The sequence below is a fragment of the Archocentrus centrarchus genome, chromosome 18, assembly GCF_007364275.1.
Source record: "Archocentrus centrarchus isolate MPI-CPG fArcCen1 chromosome 18, fArcCen1, whole genome shotgun sequence".
In the NCBI taxonomy this organism is placed as follows: Eukaryota; Metazoa; Chordata; class Actinopteri; order Cichliformes; family Cichlidae; genus Archocentrus; species Archocentrus centrarchus.
In genome coordinates this window covers 6,236,517-6,256,395 of record NC_044363.1, presented here as the reverse complement: position 1 = coordinate 6,256,395, position 19,879 = coordinate 6,236,517, and the positions used below count along the sequence as shown (strand labels likewise).

The window sequence follows — 19,879 nt, the reverse complement described above, 5'->3', positions numbered from 1 at the left end:
ACATTAGGCCTAAAAGAAAGACAGAAAACACTTACATGATGAAACAGAAGAAACAAAGACAGGTTTTTCTGTTATGTGCTGCGTGTGTATTTGTCAGATATGCTATTCTTTTTATGAAACAGATATTAAAGTATGACGGTAACCTACTATACATGGACAGCATGTGATGTGTACACAAACAACAAAAATGGATTCAATTGGGCCTACCTGGTCTAGCCAAAGGATAGCAGCAAGGACCTGATGAAACAAACCCTATTTTTTTACTAATTTATTTAAGTGACATATCTGACACATGGGAAGTAAAGTCTAACTGAACACTAGCAACGCTATTCATTGTGGGGTGGCTGTAGCTCAGTAGGTAGAGCAGGTCACCTACTGATCGGAAGGTCAGCGGTTCGAATCCTGGCTACTCCGGGCTACATGCCAATGTATCCTTGGGCAAGATACTTAACCCCAAGTTGCTCTCCGACCGTTCTGTCGGAGTATGAATGTGAGTGAATGTTAGTTAATTAAAAAAGCACTTAGCTTCATAAAAATGGAAGTGCTTGTATGAATGGGAGTGCATGGGTGAATGTAAACAGGTTGTATAAGCGCTTTGAGTGCTCATACTGAGTAGAAAAGCGCTATATAAGAACTAGTCCATTTACCATTTTAAAAGCACGGCATGCAGCGCTTTGACGTTAGCATCACTTAAAGTAATACAGCAGTAACAACCAATTTCCAGGCTACATTAGCATAAAAATAATAAGGTTTGAACATATTTTCTTTATGATAACTGTTTCAGTTAATGACAAAATAATGTTAAAAGAGGCTAAATACACATTTTGGTGTTTACCTGCAATGCCCCAGGCCCTGTCCCGGTGTGAAGTGAACTGGAGCGGATCAGGATTCATCATAGTCCATCCCAGCAGTACTTACTTATGGGTACAATACTTATGGGACTGAGAACTGCTAATAAAGTCCATTTAATGGACTAATAACACTTGAAGTGAGTGACCACCAGCTCTGGTGGACTGGTCGCAATCACTCTCAGGCGAAAGTTTCCAAATAACACCCATTTACAGTATTTCTGAATTGCTTAAATGCTAAACTCCATTCCCCAAACCAAATCCACAGAGGCCTAAATGAATTTCATGAATCACACACTCTTTTGGTAAAGCCACTAACACAGTTCAGGCACATCACTCTTTTTGCGCAACAGCAAACTAGGGTTGTGCGATATTGACAAAAAAATAATATCTCGATATTTTCTGTAATTTTTTCAGTAACAATAATAAACAATATTTTGCATTATTTAAAAATGTGTTCGTACAAGAAGCGCAAGCTGGTAAAATATAAGACTTAAATCAGTGTTTTTGACAAGTTAACTTTTATTTTTATTTGATTTGATTTAACCTTTATTTAACCGGGAAAAACACATTGAGATTAAAATCTCTTTTTCAAGAGTGTCCTGGGCATGACAAATGCAAATAGAAAAACTTTGGTGTGTTTTTCAAAAGCAATTGCTCAATACAGAAGACTTGACAGAATGAAAAAAATAAATCAAAAAAGAGGCTGTCCAGGGGGATTCCCCCTACATTTTAGCAGAAAAATCACAGAAAATACACACCTTCATCTGATCAGAAACAGGTGAGCTCTGAGAACATTGGTGGGTTATGAAGCAGTGATTACAACATACCTACTTTAACTTAAAGGATATTAACATCCATCCATCCATCATCTTCCTCTTTATCCTGCTAGTCAGGGTCGGATGGGGTGGGGGTGGGGGGTGGCTAAAGTTTGCTGAGTGTTTGTTTTGCCAGACAGCTGATTTAAGTTTGTCTTGGACAGCAGTTTCCCGAAACTTTCCATATTCCTCATACTCGGTGATGATGGAACAGGTTAGTTGTTGAGCTATCTGCTTTCTTACAAAGTCTGTAAACTGCTGTCAGTCTTCAAATCCAAACCACCTCCTCGCTTAGGAATTAAATCTAAGGCTGTAGACTGCGAGGCTGGCGATGTCTGAATTTCTTCCCGGGGTGCAGTGTGTTCACTCATTTCCAGCTTTAGGTGTGTTGTTTAGGCAGCTCTGCTAGCCCACAGTATGGGCACTCAATGCGCAGCAGCCTATACTAAAGCATTATGTAGTGAACACGTGGAGCCGAGACGTTTGATTGTTGTTTTTTTTCCTCATTAGCATACTCAATAACGTCAGCTCACACATCGTTAACACGGCAATTATGATATTATCGTAGACGATATATATCGCACACCCCTACAGCAAACACATTCTCAGTCACTAAACACATGTCACACATATGAACAACTCACAATTGAATACGTGTCCAATGATGTGAACAGACCAAACGGGCAGGATAAAAGTCGGGTCAAAGTGCAGGTGTCACATGGGCATCTACAATGGACATAGATGTACAGAGAGGCAGAGGAGGAAGAGTGTGTGTGAGAGGTGTTGGACGAAGAGGAAAAGGATGAGGACGTGGATGACCGAGAGCATTCATCACTGATATGGGCAACTATCGTACACAATGTCCTTGTACATAGGATGTCAATGAGGGAAGCAGGACAACTGAGTGTACAACTGAATCTGGGCAGATTGACTGCACTCATTGTCAACATGGTCCTTCAGAACAATGGCATCTCTCTGAGAAATCCAGCAGAGAATGATAGAAGACAATGACAAAACTTTAATGGCATCAACAGTGGCATTATCAACGATTAACCGGGTACTCCAACACAACAGACTCAGCATGAAACAGGTGTACAGAGCACCCACTGAGCGCAACTCTGCAAGGGTCACTGAGCTAGGAAACCAGTATGTGTTACCTACACACACACACACACACACACACACACACACACACACACACACAGGACTGATAGGCAGAGTGCAATTTCATGCTCACAAGCCTGCTGTTAATGCAAACTAGTAGTTCCAGTTGCAACTTCCACAGTACTGTAAACTATATGGTAACCTACAAACATCAGGAATGCACATACTGTCTTTCTGTACCATTTTCACTTTGCTACCATTTATCTGGGATTATTAATTTCTTTCAAGGAGCGTTCAAATTTGATCCCATGGAAGGCCCAATGAATATATCTACATGGATAAAGCAGGATTCAATCTTGTAAAAATGAGGCAGAGAAGCAGGAACATAATAGGTCATCGTGCTATTGTGGAGGTCCCTGGCCAGCATGGTGGCAATGTCAACCTCTGTGCAGTCATTAGTAACTGGGGAGTTCACCGTCATGCAAACCTGGGACCATACAATACTTAACATGTCCTCACATTTCTGGGTGTTCTACAGGATAGTGCTTCACACTATGTGTGTGCTACATGAACATTTTCCTGCCACCGTAAAAGCCCTAGAGTAGCTCTTCTCTGGTGGCAGTGGAAGGTGACCGCCAGCTCTACACCATGGAGAATTCATTGGAGGCAACAGAGCATGCGTGACAATATGACTGTGGAGAACTGTCAAGGCTGGATTCGGCACAAGGGCCCCCCCATTGTCTAGAAAGAGACCACAGTGCCTGTGATGTGGATGAGGTCCTTTGGTCGGACTACACACACAGACACAATGGTGACGACTGAATCTGTGTTCTACAGTGCTGTGCTTTTAATTTTTTGTATATTTTTTACTTGCCGTGTGTGTGATCTGCCCACACATGCAACTGATTTTTGCAGTGATAGTTTGAGTTTGTCAAGAAAGTACGGGATTATGTGAAATTAGCTTGAGCTTTTGGATTTGTTTTTAACCCTTTTATGCATGAATTACGAGAACCTCAGTCGAGATTTTTTTTCTGAATATTTTTATTTCTATTTAGGCAAGAAAAAAAATGGAATTAAAATTTTGTTTATGAACCTATTATGTAGTTACAAATACGTCAACTCAGCTGGACACCATGCATTTGACTTTTCAACCAGCGAACTATGTATTTAACACACAAATAACAGAAAATGATACTCATTATCAGATCAATTGTTACTACTGCTAATATTGACTAATCCTGATTATGTTAATTACATTCAAATAACAAAAGAAAAAAAATCCCATGACTGGCCAATCAGTAGCAGTGTATATGATGATGAACAAGCATCCACTGTGTCGACTGACATGCAACTATACCAACAAAACACAGGCATAAGCAAGAGAACAGCTTTGAACAGCCATCCACTGAAGTGACCACCATGCATTAAAGGGTTAAAGTTTAGGGAAAATGGGTGGTGGACTCAGGAAATGTGTTTTAGAAATTGAGAAATACCGTAATTCATAAACAAAGACAGTAACTTTTACTAAAACTCCAAAATATCAAATTTAGTCTCTATTTTTTCTTGTTGTGAGTTAATCTGTGATTTGTGAGGTGGTGCAGGAGCCTGAAGCGCCTCTTGCAGAGTTCACACTCAAAGGGCCTCTCACCGGTGTGGATGCTCATGTGCTTTTTGAGGTTGCCTTTGTAGTTGAACTGCTTCCCACATTCTTTACACACATGGGGTTCCTTCCCCGAGTGGATCAGCTGGTGATTCTTCAAACTCATAACTTGGGAAAAACACTTTCCACACTGAGAACAGCGGTGTGGTTTTTCTGCTGTCTGGCAGCACTTGTGATTGGCTAACTCCTTTTGCCCTGTGAATTCCTGCTTACACTTGGCACAACGTGGTGGTTTCTCTTCATGAGAAGATTGATGTGCTTTAAATGTTGATGGATGACAGTAACCTTTTCCACACTTGTCACACTTGTATGGTTTCTCCCCCGTGTGGAGAAATTCGTGGAATTTTAGGGACTGGCGATGTAGGAACCTTTTGTTACAGTGTGAACAGCAAAACCTCTTCTCCCCAGTGTGTATCAGCTCGTGTGTCCTCAAGTTGCTCCTAGTACTGAAGGCCTTCGGGCAGACCCTGCACTTGAATGGTTGCTCTCCAGTGTGTGTGTGGATGTGCAAAACCAGTGACTGCCGCAGTCTAAACTTCTTTGCACAAAGCTGACACTGGTATGGTTTCTCCCCCGTGTGGATTCGCTCGTGCCTCTTCAGTTCTGTAAGCTGTTTGTAACTTTTCACACAGTGGCTGCAGTTGTGTGGTCTCTCCTCAGAATGACTGCGCATGTGTGTTTTGTGGTCCCCATGCCTGGCAGAGGTCTTGCCACACTGGTCACATTTATAAGGTTTTTCCCCTGTATGGATTGGCATGTGCGCCTTCAGAGTCCCTTCCCTTCCAAACTGCTTCCCGCACACCTCGCAGTGGTAAATTTTTTCCCTAGTGTGAATGAGGACATGGTGCCGCAAGTGGTGTAACAAACGGAAGCTCTTACCACACTGCGTGCAGGTGTGAGGCCTCTCTTCTGTTCTTGTTCTGATGCAGTTATACCGCTGGTGTTGCAGGAGATTGCTCTTCCTTGAAAAGGACTTCCCACAGTGCTCACAGTGATGGTGCCGGGGTTTGAGTGCAGCATACTTTTGGATCCTCTCTGTTTGGTCTTCATTGGTTGAGAGCACATAAGAAAGAGTGTGCCAAGAAATAGTTACAATTCATTATTCAGCTACTAAGTTGAAATTAAAAGAAGGGAAATATGGACATTAAAGAGGGAAATCAAACCAAAAAAATAATTCATGTATGAATTTCTTCTCAGCATATTAATGAAAAAAGTGTGATCATCGATTAAAAGTAAAAAAAAAAAAAAAAATCCAAATACCAGTGATAGCAAGTACATAAAAAGTTTTGCTTTTTTACAGTTTTTTAAAATTTTTTTTCATATTAAGCACATAACATAAACAAAACAACAACACTTTTTCTTTTTTTTTAAGATTAATGAATCAGAACAGAAAAGAGCAGAACAGGTATCAAAAGGGTAGCCCTGAAAGAGTCCAATACCCACAGGAAACGACTCCGACTTATTACCGGCTATAAGTACCAAGCTCTCACTGCGGTTGTACATACTGAATGGCCCATTGTTGTGGGCCAGACACCCCATACTCCCGCAGGACCTCCCACAGGATACCCCAAGGGACACGGTCCAATGCCTTCTCCAAGTCCGCAAAGAACATGTTGGGCAAACTCCCACAGTCTAATATGCTTGAGAAGATAAAGAGCTGGTCCGGCGTTCGCCGACCAGGATGAAAACCACATTGTTCCTCCTGGACCCGAGGTTGGACTAGTGGGCGGACCCTCCTTTCCAGCACCCTGGCATAGACCTTACTGGGAAGGCTGAGCAGTGTGATCCCCCTGAAGTTGGAGCACACCCTCCGATCTCCCTTCTTAAAGATGAGGACCACCACCCTGGTCTGCCAAAAATAATAATAATAATATGCCTAAGACTTATATAGTGCTTTTCAAGGTACTCAAAGATGCTTTACAATTCCATGCACATTCATTCATACCACAATCATACTTGGTGGTGGTAAGCTACTAATGTAGCCACAGCTGCCCTGGGGCAGTCTGACAGAAGCATGTCTGCCAATTTGCGCGTTTTCCCTCCAACCACCACCAAACACCAACGACACAACTGCATTTACACTTGTGGATTAAGTGTCTTGCCCAGGGAAACAATGACAGCATGTGCTCAGAGGGGACTTGAACCAGCGCCCCTCCAGTTGCAAGTTGAGCGCCTACCCACTGTGCCACTGCCACCCACAGTGGCACTGCCCCAGATCTCCACGCGATATTACAGAGGCGTGTCAACCAAGACAGCCCTACAACATCTAGAGCCTTCAGGAACTCAGGGCGAATCTCATCCACCCCACCTCTCCTTGTTTAACCACCTCAGTGACCTCACCCCCGGTGATGGGCAAGTCATCTCCCTCGTCCCCGGACTCTGCTTCCACTACAGAAGGCATGTCAGTGGGATTCAGGAGGTCCTCAAAGTATTCTTTCTACTGTCTGACTATAGCCTAAGTTGAAGTCAGCAGAATCCCACCCGCATTTTAAACCGTGTGAGTAGAGCATTGCTTTCTCCTCCTGAGTCGCCTGACAATTTGCCAGAATCCTGTCAATGCTGCCCGAAAGTCTTTTTCCATAGCCTCACTGAACACCTCCCACACCCAAGTTTTTGCTTTGGCCACTGCCTGGGCTGCATTCCACTTGGCCTGCTGATACCCCTCACAATATATTTAGGTGCGCCAGGTGTGTCCAGCATCCTCCCCCACCACGTGATCCAATTCACCACCAGGTAGTGATCAGTTGACCGCTCAGCTCCTCTCTTCACCCAAGTATCCAGAACATATGGACACAGATCTGGTGATACGATTACAAATTTTCAAGATTTCCAAGATGGCGGCGCGCACAGACGGCTCACGGCTCTTCCTTTCGGTGCTCTTTTTTGTACTTTTTGTATTCTTATTTGTTAGTATTGGTGGATCTGTCTCCGCAAACAACTGCTACAAACGTCAGGATCTTGTGAATATTGACTACCAGCACAAGATATCAGCATAGAGTGATTTTCACTACACTCATAACATCCCAGACGGCATAGCAAGACCGCCAGGTGCTCCGTGGAGTGTTATTGGGTCTGGAAGGCGCCGCTGACGGCGGAGGGAGAGGAAGCAGAAGCGGGACTGCAGGTCCGGCCTTATGCTAAAGCTAAAACGCCAACCACACAGGCCTCCTCTGCCGAGCCTGTATCTCTCCAACACCAGATCCATGGTAAATAAAATGGACAACCTAGAGTAACAGCTGGCTGTAAATCGCTATGTTCGAGATCACCGAGACCTGGCTTGACCCGCAGATTCCCGATGCTAGCATACAGCTAGCAGGCTGCACTTTGCTACGCAGGGATCGGACAAAGAATTACGATACAAGAAGGGGAGGGGGTCTCTGTATTTACATGCATGAGGATTGGTGTAACAACGGAACAAACATTGTTCCCCAGACCTCAAGTACGTGTCTGTAAGATGTCGGCCTTTTTTTTTTCCTAGAGAGCTAACAGTAGTGATCATCACAGCTGTGTATATAGCTCCTGATGCTAATGTTAGCATGGCACTCTCTCTCCTGCTGAACATCATTAATGAACAGCAGCGGGCCCACCCGGACGGTGTTCTTATCACGGGACACTTTAACAAGGCCAACTTAGGCCCCGTTTACACAATGCCGTTTCCACTGGAAACAGTGTCATTTTGATGCGTTTCAGCCTTCCGTTTTCACGATAGAGTTTCATAAACGATCTGTGTTTACACGATGACACGTGAAATGATGAAAACGATGTAGTTCCCATGCCAGGCCACAAGTTGGCATTGGTTTTGTCTTTGCAAAGCGCTAGCTTTTTTTTTTTTTTTTTGCAAATTTTGGCCACAGACATTTTGTGACAGTGGAGAGAGACAGGAAATGGGGGAAAGATACAGGGGAAGACATGTGGGCAAATTGGCGATGGGCCGGGAAGCGAACCCACGCTGCCCACACCGCAACACGGCATGTGCGTGTGATCGCCAGCTTATTAGGGGTGGGCAGCTTGAATAGCGTAGTGGTTAACTTTACGGTCTTTGGAGCAGGAGGTCGAGGGTTCGGGTTCTAGTAAGGGTCCCCAGGCTAGACCAAGCCTACCTCAGAATATGAGCAAGAGATACATGATTCAAGCCATACCGGCTCGGACGTCGCCCGGATTAACAAGGTCCGCGTCAGATGTTGAAGAACCAGGGCATTCTGACAATAAGTGGGCTACTGGAACTAGAAGGTTAAGGCATAAGTGGACACGAGATGAGAACCGGGAACTGTTGGAATGCTACTATACATGTAATCCCACCGAGAGGGGTTACATGAAGAGGATGTGGGACCTGTGGATTCTTCAAAACCCAACATCCACACTGACAATGAAACAACTTGTGACTCAGTGTTCCAACATACGAAGGAAGCAGCTGCTATCGCAGCCAGAGATTGATGAGGTACAACACAAATGCTACGGCAAGGGGGAGCCAGGACTACAGGTCAGGGGGGAGATTTCATCATCCCCAAGCCCCAATAATAATAACAACAAGTACACTGAATACCAGAGCAGCTGACCTGAAAGAGAAGATCATGGCTAAGGCAAACTGGACCCCTCGACGCGACTGCCAAGAATATGTGAAGTACTCTCTGAAGACTTACTAGAAGATGCGAATGCAGCACTACAATTCCTACCAGTACCATCACTGAAACCAATCAGTTAATGCATAACACGGCAGCAGTGATCCTTGAGATGCTTGGCTATAAGATGAACAGCAATAAGGAGCAGTACCCTCCATGGAAGCAACGATTGGAGGCTAAGATCATGGCAGCATAGAGGGAAGTTAGCCAGCTCTCAGTTGCAGAAACGTGGGATGAAGAAGAAAGCAGTGCCTAAGAAGTACAACGGCCTGTCCATACCTGAGGCCTTAGAAACTGCCAAGCAGAGGCTCACAGCCTTGGCTAGGTGCCTGAAGAGGTATACCAGGGAGATAGAAGCCAGGAAAATAAACCGGATGTTCTCCACCGAACCATCCAAGGTATACTCTCAGTGGCAGGGGAACAATATGTGAACAGCACCCCCACCAAGGCTGGAGACGGAGCAATACTGGAAGAGCATATGGGAGAAGGATGCGTCACACAATACCAATGCTCAGTGGCTAGTGGATCTAAGAACAGACCACAGCAACCTCCAGGAACAGGCCCCAGTAACCAACACAGTGGCAGACATCCAAGAAAGAGTCTCACACATTCACACCTACTGGCTAAAGAAGCTAACTGCACTCCACGAGCGCCTGGCAGCACAAATGAACCAGCTGCTAGAGGCTAAGATACACCCAGAATGGCTGACTGAGGGCCGGACGGTCCTGATCCCCAAGGACCCCAAGGACCCCCAGAAGGATCCAACTACCGACCCATAACCTGCCTCAGTACAACATGGAAACTCCTGTCAGGCATCATAGCAGCTAAGATGAGTAGGTATGTGGCACAATACATGAGCGAGACCCAGAAAGGGATAGGCAGAGAGATCAGGGGAGCAGAACACCAGCTACTAGTAGATAAAGCAGTCACTCGAGACCGTAAGACCCGGCTGACCAACATGTGCACCGCCTGGATTGACTACAAGAAAGCCTATGACTCGATGCCACACACATGGATCCTGGAATGCCTAGAACTGTATAAGATCAACAGGACCCTAAGAGCCTCCATCAAGAACTCAATGGGTATGTGGAGAACAACACTAGAGGCCAACTTCAAGCCCATTGCACAAGTCAACATCAAGTGTGAGATTTACCAAGGAGATGCTCTGACCCACTGCTGTTCTGCATAGGCCTGAATCCCCTCAGCCAGATCATCAACAAGACTGGCTACGGATACCGACTACGGAATGGAGCAAACATCAGCCACCTCCTGTACATGGATGACATCAAGCTGAATGCTAACAGTGAAACAGATATCGATTCGCTGATCCATACCACCGGGATCTACAGCAATGATATCGGCATGTCATTCGGACTGGAGAAGTGTAGTCGGATGGTAACTAAGAGAGGAAAAGTAGTCAGAACTGAGGGGATTACACTACCAGAAGGCAACATTGCAGACATTGAGGACAGCTACAAGTACCTTAGAATCCCACAGGCAAATGGGAACCATGAAGAGGCCACTAGGAAAGCTGCAACCTCCAAGTACCTGCAGAGAGTAAGGCAAGTCCTGAAGAGTCAGCTGAATGGGAAGAACAAGATCCAGGCTATCAACACCTATGCCCTGCCAGTTGTCAGATACCCTGCTGGGATGATAAGCTGGCCAAAGGAGGAAATGGAAGCCACTGATGTTAAGACAAGAAAGCTCCTTACCATGCATGGAGGGTTTCACCCCAAATCCAGCACCCTGAGACTGTACGCTAAGCGGAAGGAGGGTGGCCGAGGACGAGTGTCAGAACCACTGTCCTAGATGAAACAATGAAGATCAATGAATACATCATGAAGATGGCCACAAAGGATCATGTGCTTAGTGAGTACCTCAGGCAGCAGAAACCTGAGAAAGAAGAGGACGAAGAACAGGAACCATCATGGAAGGACAGGCCTCTGCACGGCATGTACCACCGGCAGATAGAAGTGGCTGACATAGAGAAATCCTACCAATGGCTGGACAAGGCTGGACTGACAGACAGCACAGAGCCACTAATCATGGCAGCACAAGAGCAAGCTCTGAGTACAAGCTCAATAGAGGGTGGGGTGTACCACACCAGGCAGGACCCCAGGTGCAGGCTGTGCAGAGATGCCTCTGAGACAATCCAGCACATAACAGCAGGGTGCAAGATGCTAGCAGGCAGGGCATACATGGAACTCCATAACCAAGTGGCCAGCATAGTATATAGGAACATCTGTGCCGAGTATAACCTGGAAGTCCCGAGGTCAAAATGGGACACGCCCCCAAGGGTGGTTGAGAACAACAGAGCTAAGATCCTGTGGGACTTCCAGATACAGACAAACTTGTGGTGGCTAACCAACCATCGTAGTGGTGGACAAACAAAGGAAGAAAGTCGTGGTGATAGACGTTGCAATACCAAGTGACGGGAACATCAAGAAGAAGGAACACAAGAAGCTCGACAAATACCAAGGGCTCAGAGAGGAGCTGGAAAGGATGTGGAAGATGAAGGTAACAGTGGTCCCCGTGGTAATCGGAACACTCGGGGCAGTGACCCCCAAACTGGGAGAGTGGCTCCAGCAGATTCTTGGAACGACATCCGAGATCTCTGTCCAGAAGAGCACAATACTGGGAACAGCTAAGATACTGCGCAGGACCCTCAAGCTCCCAGACCTCTGGTAGAGGACCCGAGCTTGGAGGGCAAAAATAGACCGCCCGTAGGGGCGAGCTGGGATATTAGGGATGGGACTCAATTAAAAAAATTTATCTAATTAATTAGGAGCTTTGTAATTAATTAATCGAAATTAATAGCATTTTAATCACATTTAAATATTTAACATGATATATATTAATTTAAGTTTGGTTGATGAATGAATCAAAAGGCTTAAATTTCAAAATTTTGTTTATTTTCCCTCCAGTCTACTACACAGACCAACGAAGGGTGGAAGTGCTCCTGTGATAAACAAACTCCTGAAAATGAAGTTAAGCATCATAACTGGATAGTTTTATTCAACATTAATGTCTCACTTAGTATAGCTGGAAATTAATCATTCTCTCAGCTGTATTCCTTGATGTTGAAATGTGTTATGCTTGTTTTAACAGCTTATTTTGAATTAAAGACTTAAAATTAAACCACAAAAAGGAGCAAAAGTTCATTCTCCGTTTAACCAGCTGCTTTTACACAGCTGTGCTTCGCACTCACGGTTGCTGGCAACATGAGCTACGCAGACGTGAGGGCAGGCGACGCTGATAGGAAGGCTAGCTGCTCACTTCCGGCCTTTGCGGTCTTCGTGGGCTGTGAAGGACGGGCCGGGTCCTTCTGAATTTTGACATCGTGCATTGATATAATCTGTATGCCTGGAACTCGTGCACTGAGAAACGTTCCACGGTGCAAAGTGTGATTAAAATGCGTTTAAAATTTTAATTCATTATTTTCCCCGTAATTCATCTAAATTAACACGTTAAAGTCCCACCCCTAATATATATATATATATATATATATATATATATATATATATATATATATGTATATATATATATATTAGGGGTGGGACTTTAACACATTAATTTCGATTAATTAATTACGGGGAAATTAACGCGTTAAAAATTTTAACGCATTTTAATCGCACTTTGCACCGTGGAACGTTTCTCAGTGCACGAGTTCCAGGCATACAGATTATATCGACGCACAATGTCCAAATTAGGGGCCGCATCCTGCGAAGGACCCGGCCCACGTCTTTCGCAGCCCACGAACACCACAAAGGCCGGAAGTGAGCAGCTAGCCTTCATATCAGCGTCACCTGCCGTCACCTCTGTGTAGCTCATGTCGCCTAGCAACCGTGAGTGCGAAGCACAGCTGTGTAAAAACAGCTGGTTAAACAGAGAACGAACTTTTTCTCCTTTTTGTGGTTTAATTTTAAGTCTTTAATTCAAAATAAGCTGTTAAAACAAGCATAACACATTTCAACATCAAGGAATACAGCTGAGAGAATGATTAATTTTCAACTATAACAAGTGAGACATTAATGTTGAATAAAACTATCCAGTTATGATGTTTAACTTTAATTTCAGGAGTTTGCTTATCACAGGAGCACTTCCACCCTTCATTGGTCTGTGTAGTAGACTGGTGGGAAAATAAACAACATTTTGAAGTTTAAGCTTATGTATATTGATTTATTCATCAACCAAACTTAAATTAATATTTATCATGTTAAATATTGAAATGCGATTAAAATGCGATTAATTTCGATTAATTAATTACAAAGCTTGTAATTAATTCGATTAATTTTTTTAATCGAGTCCCACCCCTAATATATATATATATATATATATATATATATATATATATATATATATAGAGAGAGAGAGAGAGAGAGAGAGAGAGAGAGAGAAAGAGAGAGAGAGAGAGAGAGAGAGAGAGAGACCTGATACGGTTTGGTTTTCTAGTCAATCATCAAAAAGCATTGATACAATCAGCTTCAGTTTTTTATTTAGTATTTACCTCCAGACGTGCTCTCAGGGGTTCCCACATCTTCAGCGTCTTGTTGATTCGTCTCCTTTCTGTCTAATATAGTGTCTTCTTCCTGACTTTGTTGTGAGGTTACATCCACTTCCTCCTGACATACCCCTGAACTGACGGTTGTTTTGAGTGACTCTGATAGTTTGGGGCACTGTATGAGCCATGCCTTCCCTTCGGTGCCACAACCGTTCTCATCAAACACCAACAGCGTGCTATCAGTTCCAGCATCCTCTTCAGTTTTGGTTTCCACCAGGATGAAATTTTTATCATCTTCTTCTTTAAACAAATTACTCTCTGCTGTGATTCCACTGTCCTGCCACACTGGCTGCTGCTCCAGCTTCAGGTAGTCATATTCTCTCTCCAACTGCTCATCCTCCTTTTTCAGCTTGAGCTCCAAGGTGTTATGATTCCGATGGTCACTGTCACCATTTAGTCCTGGAGTTTTCATGCATTCCACCAATGAGACAGACAGATCCATTTGAGTGAGGCCGTCAGATAAGTCTGAAAGGGTGACATGTAGAAGTAGTTACAGAAAACTGATGGATTATATGGTGACCTCTTCCTGTTTCAGGGTTTTTACTCTACTTTGAAAGGTGGCTATAGGGTTTTGCTCAGAATCTCTTACTCTTTGACTTGTACATCCATGTCAACTAAGATATTTTCAATTTTCTCACCAGGGAGGCCTTTTCAATATCTAGCTTAATATGCTGCACAGGCTCATATTTTGTTTTGGAGGGGCTAGTAGAACTGCTCTGCATGCTTCAATGTTTTAAAAAAAAAAAAAAAAAAAAAAAAAAAAAAAAGATAGCACAGTTTTTATAGCGTACATTGCTGCTGCGTTTTCACTTTTGTTTCCCAGAAAGCTGGCAGTTCAAAAACAAAGGACTGTTAGTTATACATGTAACCAGCATACACATCTAAAGAATTATCAGTTTCAAGTGACTTCAATCTCTCTCTGAATGGTCATTTTACATGTAAAGATAGCCAAAAATCACAAAACAGCAGAGATCTTAATTGGTGTGAATGAGGATTTTAGGCTGGTGTACAGTAGCCTCACTTTTTCATGCCTGTACGGTCAACTGACAGAGAGAGGTTAGGTGCTTGGTTCCTCAGATAACAGGAGTGCATGATATGGACCACAGCTGGCACTGAAAATGTGGAGCTTGTTGTGACAAAGGTGTCAGTCCTGTAATATACTAGTGAAAACCACTAAGAGTCTCCTGCGTAGCGTTCGAACCATGAGCAGAATTAAAGCCAGACCGAGTCAAACTAGCTGCCTGATCTAGCATCTGTATGAAACAGAGGTTTGTGTGCTGCTTGTTCAATTGCTGGGTTTGATTCAATACATTCAGAATGCTTGATTCTCCTCTCAAATGTTTTAAGTTTCCATTTGTTCTGGCAAAAACAACCATTTCCCCGGTGAACTTTGAGATTGTCAGTTGTACTGTAACATTAATTGTGGTGCATGTCAATATTTTTTTTCTGAACCACGTTAACACAACCTTCGTTCACTATTAGGAATGCAACGATTAGTCGACATTGTCAGCAATAATTGACAAAAATAGTTGATGACGAATTTAATTGTCAATAAGTCATTTCTATTACTGATATTAAGATGTCTTCCTGTCCGTCTATCTCTGGCGAGTTTCGCACATGTGCAATAGCATTCAGCGGCATGTTTAGTCATAGACATATATACATAGAAGGCCGCATTGAGGGCTGACTTGTACGTCAACTTCGCCGCCATTTTGGATGTGGCAAAAGGGGCCAGCGTAACATATGAGAGAGGCTGCACTCTGGTGCTGTGTGGAGTCTTTCGAAGTTTTACAGTCAAAACGGGATCACATGGGATTACCTTTCACAGGTACGACTGGTGAATTGTTTTTGATCGTATTTGGCCATTCTAAGATTTTGAAAACACAATTTTTTTTTGTGCCTAAAAGTTTCCCAGTGTATATTAGTGAATATTTGAATGTGTGACTGAACTTAAATAACTTTGTAGAAAGCCGATTTATGAAGTTCAGTCCATTCACTCCTATTAGTCTACAGTGCAGATCTGCCACATTCAATATGGTGGATGCACTAACGTGTCACAGGAACAGGCCACCCTGCGCAATGTGGCATCTATGTATATATGTCTGTGTGTTTAGTCATTGCGGCTACTGGTGAAAGAACACTGCATGCTAGAAGATCCAAGCTCTGAGACAGTTTCACACTCAATCCGGTTTTTTTTGTTTTTTTTTTAAATGGAGTCAGACATCTTCCTGTCCATCTATGCGTCTCTGCGAGTTTCACACATGCACAATAGCATTCAGCGGTATGTTTAGTCATGGCGACTACTGGTGAAAATGTGCCATCTCTGTTTTACAAGGAAGAAAAAGTACTATATATATATTTTTTTTACGGATGGAAAAAATGGACTGTTAAATTTCCATCAGCAGCAAACCTGATGAAAATTTTTGAATGAAGTATCCATCTTCCCAGTGTTTCCTACCACATTTTAAATAACCTTACGCTAAATGTAAAAGCTGATAGCTAAAAAAGCGCCATTGCATAATTATGTCATTCATTATACAATTAGTCAACTAATCAGTCAATAGTTGATGACTAATCAACTATCAAAATAGTCATTAGTTGCAGCGCTGCTCACCACCTATCCCAAATTTACTTCCCTGCAACTTTGTCCACTTGTTACAACTGAGAATCAAGTGTTTTAAATCAAGTATTTCCTTCCCACTGTTGCCAAGTGCTTGCTCATAGGGGGTCGTTTTGATTGTTGGGTTTTCTCTGTAATTATTGTAGGGTCTTTACCTTACAATAAAAAGCGCCTTGAGGCGACTGTTTGTTGTGATTTGGCCCTACATAAATAACATTGAACTGAAAGTATTTGCAGTTGGACAAACTGGAGGACATTAAGCAGACAATCCAGTAGGCCATCTCCAGATTTTTCAAGAAAAACATTTTGATCGCACCTCACAAAGAGAACGATTAAGGTGCATGTCCTCATAACCAGAGGTAAAAAGTCACAGTGGTAGAGATTTAAAATCGAGAAGGTCAAAATTTGACTTAACATTTTGTGTAAAAAATGTTTTTCATGGCTGCTGGAAGTGGAAGCACAGAGACAACCAACCAGTTAAAAGAAACCATTTCCAGTCTGTTGGATGTAAGCTGCAGAAAGTGAAGATGTGATATTGCATTTCTGACTGCTGCTCACCTTTGGGCTTTGGTCTCAGGACTCCCGGAGTCTTCATACAGTCCACCAGGCAGACTGAAAGCTGCCTGAAGCCCAGCAGAGACAAACTGCTGGCTGAGTCCATGATCGCCCGTCAGGAGACCTGAAAGACACTCAGGTTCAGCATGTTCTGAGTTTTTCTTGCATATAAATATTTTGGAACAGGCCAAAGACGCTTTGGTGTGTGCGAAAAGAACATTACTAGCACTGTGATAAAAATACCCCCCCCCCCCCCCCCCCCCAAAAAAAAAAAAAAAAAAAAATTTTTTGAGTCAATAAACAGCCTGATGGAAAAATTAGGCCATCTGTAGGATTTACAGAGGTGGGTCTGTAAAAGAAAATATTCACTGAGAACCAGTTCACTGGGAGAAAATGCCTTGTTGATGTCAGAGGAGGAGAGCCAGACTGCTTTGAGTTGATAGGAGGAAAATCACCACTGGTTAAAATAAAGGTTTGCAGAAGAGCATCTCCGAATGCACAATAGGTCAAACACTGAAGCAGGGTTAAAGCAACAGAAGACCACACTAGGTGCTACTCCTGTCAACTAAGAACATGAAACTTAGGTTACAATTCACATGGGCTCATCAACATTTGAAAAAAGATTAGAAAAATGTTGTCTGCTATGATGAGGCTCGATTTCTGCTGCGACATTCAGATGGTAGGGTCAGGATTTGGTGTGAAAAGTATAAAAATATGGATCCATCCTGCTTTGCATCAATACTTCAGGCTGCTGGAGGTAGTGTAATGGTGTGGGGGATGTTTTCTTGGCACACTTTGGGACCATTCCTACCAACTGAGCATCATTTAAACCAGGGGTGTCAAACTCCAGGGCTCGGGGGCTGGTGTCCTGCAGGTTTTAGATGTTTCTCTGCTTCAACACAGATGAGTCAAATACAGAAGTCATTAGCAGGACTCTGGAGAACTTCACTGCATACTTAGGCAATAATTCAGCCATTGATTCAGGTGTGTTGGATCAGGGACACATCTAAAACCTGCAGGACAGCGGCCCTCGAGGCCTGGAGTTTGAAACCTCTGATTTAAACACCACAGCCTGAGTATTGTTGCTGATCATATTCATCCGTTTATGACCACAGTGTACACATTTTCTGTTTAATTACCAGTGAAACAAATGTTCAACACCTCAGTCAATAAGAAGTTTAAAGATTAACCAGTTATCAAGAAGAAATAAAGGAGGTATTTCTCTCTCTTACACTATTTACACCTTGCAGTGTGTTTTCTCTGTTTAAACTTGAGACGCAGCTCTGTTTTATGCTTCCGGAGCCTCTTGGTAATATGTAGGTTATAATTACTCCTGCTTGAGCTCCTAAATCAGTGATGACAATGTAACTGTTTTTGCTCATTCCCCTTCAGTTTATCGCTGAATGAGCTCTCGGAGGCTAACTTTAGCTTAGCTCCCGTTTTAGCAGTGTTACAGCACAGACAGAAGTGTCAGCTCTGATAGCCTGCTCTCCTTAGACTGAACACAACAGAAAAAAGCCTCCCTCACACAGCGTGAACTAACCAAAAGAAGTTCAGTCCGCTCTTTGCTCGCTCTCCCCGGCCAAACTCTGGAGCTAAACCGCTCGTACAGCTGAATTTCCTCTCCGTATAAACACGGATAAATCTCCACTTGATGTATTTCCGCTTTCGAGTTGCAAAACTGGCTTCTCCTCTTTTTATAACGTAAACGGGGAAATAAACTATTTAAGAAAAACACATGGAAACAACTTGGGAAAGGAATCCGAAACATGTGTTGGTTTATTTTTGTCCAGTTAGGTGAAGACCGGGATACGCAACCAATGAGCTTCGCGGAAAGGAGGAGAAGGCGGGCTCTTTTGCAGGATTAGCGCCAATCACAAAATTGCAAGAAATTAAACAGATGGGTTGCAGCTTAGGACAAAACTAATGAAAACGCATTTTTGTACCTCCAAAACAACAGTTGCCTCATAATACAGAGAAAACGCAACAATCAGACAATCCCCTATGAGCAAGCACTTGGTGACAGTGGGAAGGAAAAACTCCCATTCTACATATAACTACGTTAGGAACCACAAGTAAACCAGCACTCTGAGAGTGAAAGCGCTCTATTGGGGTGATATGGTACTATGAAGTCTTTAAGATATGATGGGACCTGATTATTCAAGATATTATTCAAGGAGAAAGATTTTAATTGTGATTCTGGAAGAGAAGCCAATATGGGAGAAATATGCTCTCTCTTTCTAGTCCCTGTCAGTAATCTTGTTGCAGCATTTTGGATCAGCTGAAGGTTCTTCAGATTTTTTTTTTTTTAAGAACAGCCTGATAATGTTAAATTACAATAGTTCAGTCAAGAAGTAACAAATGCATGAATTAGCTTTTCATCATCACTCTGAGACAGTGCCGTACAGAAACAGACTTGTTGTTTCTGTACTGTGATAAACTCTGAAACTATGGCATTTTAACTCTTTTACTACCACAGGGGTCAAGGCCAACAGTGACCCCTGTGGTAGTAGAATGGTAAAGTGCCACAACATTGCTGCAGTTCAACAAACTTTTAATAATGAAAATATGACTTAGAAAGAACAAGCAGAAATAAGGGAGACGGGAGCTGCAACAAAAAAATTAAAGAAGAAGACTGTGGCCACTGTGTGAACGAACCACACAATGGGCTGCTGCCTCCATCTTCTCGCCTAAAATAACATTAATACGGTAAACTAATTCAACCAAAACCAAAAACAGGACTGCCAGTAACTCATGTCATAATTAATAAAACTACATAAGTAACAGAGGGATAACAATAGTGCTGATGGAGAAAAGAGAGGGACCAATATACCAACCAACAACCTCCATGCTCTGCCTTTTCTTTTCTGGCTTCTGGCTTTTCTTCTCTGCCTTTTCTGGCTTTACATCCATGCCAGTGAGCCTTCTGCAGCCAGTCAGCACTAAACATAAATCAAAGGAGAGAGCAGATTAATGAGGATGACTGGAAGACAATAGAAGGATAACAGATGTGCAGGCATGCATCGTTAAAGCCATATTTATACATTTACACGTTTTCTGTTTTATCACATATAAACACATTTGATTTATGGAT

At 43.0% G+C, this 19,879-nt stretch overlaps 1 protein-coding gene across 1 annotated transcript; it reads right to left on the bottom strand.

Annotated features, from left to right (window-relative positions):
* Positions 1–3,923: 3,923 nt before the first annotated feature.
* Positions 3,924–18,577, bottom strand: LOC115797115 (gastrula zinc finger protein XlCGF57.1-like). The gene is made up of 4 exons (XM_030753598.1): positions 18,329–18,577; positions 16,789–16,909; positions 13,557–14,075; positions 3,924–5,474 (listed from the first exon to the last, which is right to left on the bottom strand). Exons 2-4 carry the CDS (start codon positions 16,889–16,891, stop codon positions 4,324–4,326), a joined length of 1,773 nt encoding a protein of 590 aa, XP_030609458.1. The 5' UTR covers positions 16,892–16,909; positions 18,329–18,577; the 3' UTR covers positions 3,924–4,323.
* Between the last annotated feature and the right edge of the window lie 1,302 nt (positions 18,578–19,879).

Excerpts from the sequence above, each read along its gene's own strand:
- LOC115797115 (XM_030753598.1), bottom strand. The coding sequence starts at position 16,891 with ATGGACTCAGCCAGCAGTTTGTCTCTGCTGGGCTTCAGGCAGCTTTCA. Across the intron at positions 14,076-16,788 it reads CCTGAGACCAAAGCCCAAAG|ACTTATCTGACGGCCTCACT; the intron begins GTGAGCAGCAGT and ends TCACCCTTTCAG. Across the intron at positions 5,475-13,556 it reads CCCTGAGAGCACGTCTGGAG|ACCAAACAGAGAGGATCCAA; the intron begins GTAAATACTAAA and ends CAACCAATGAAG.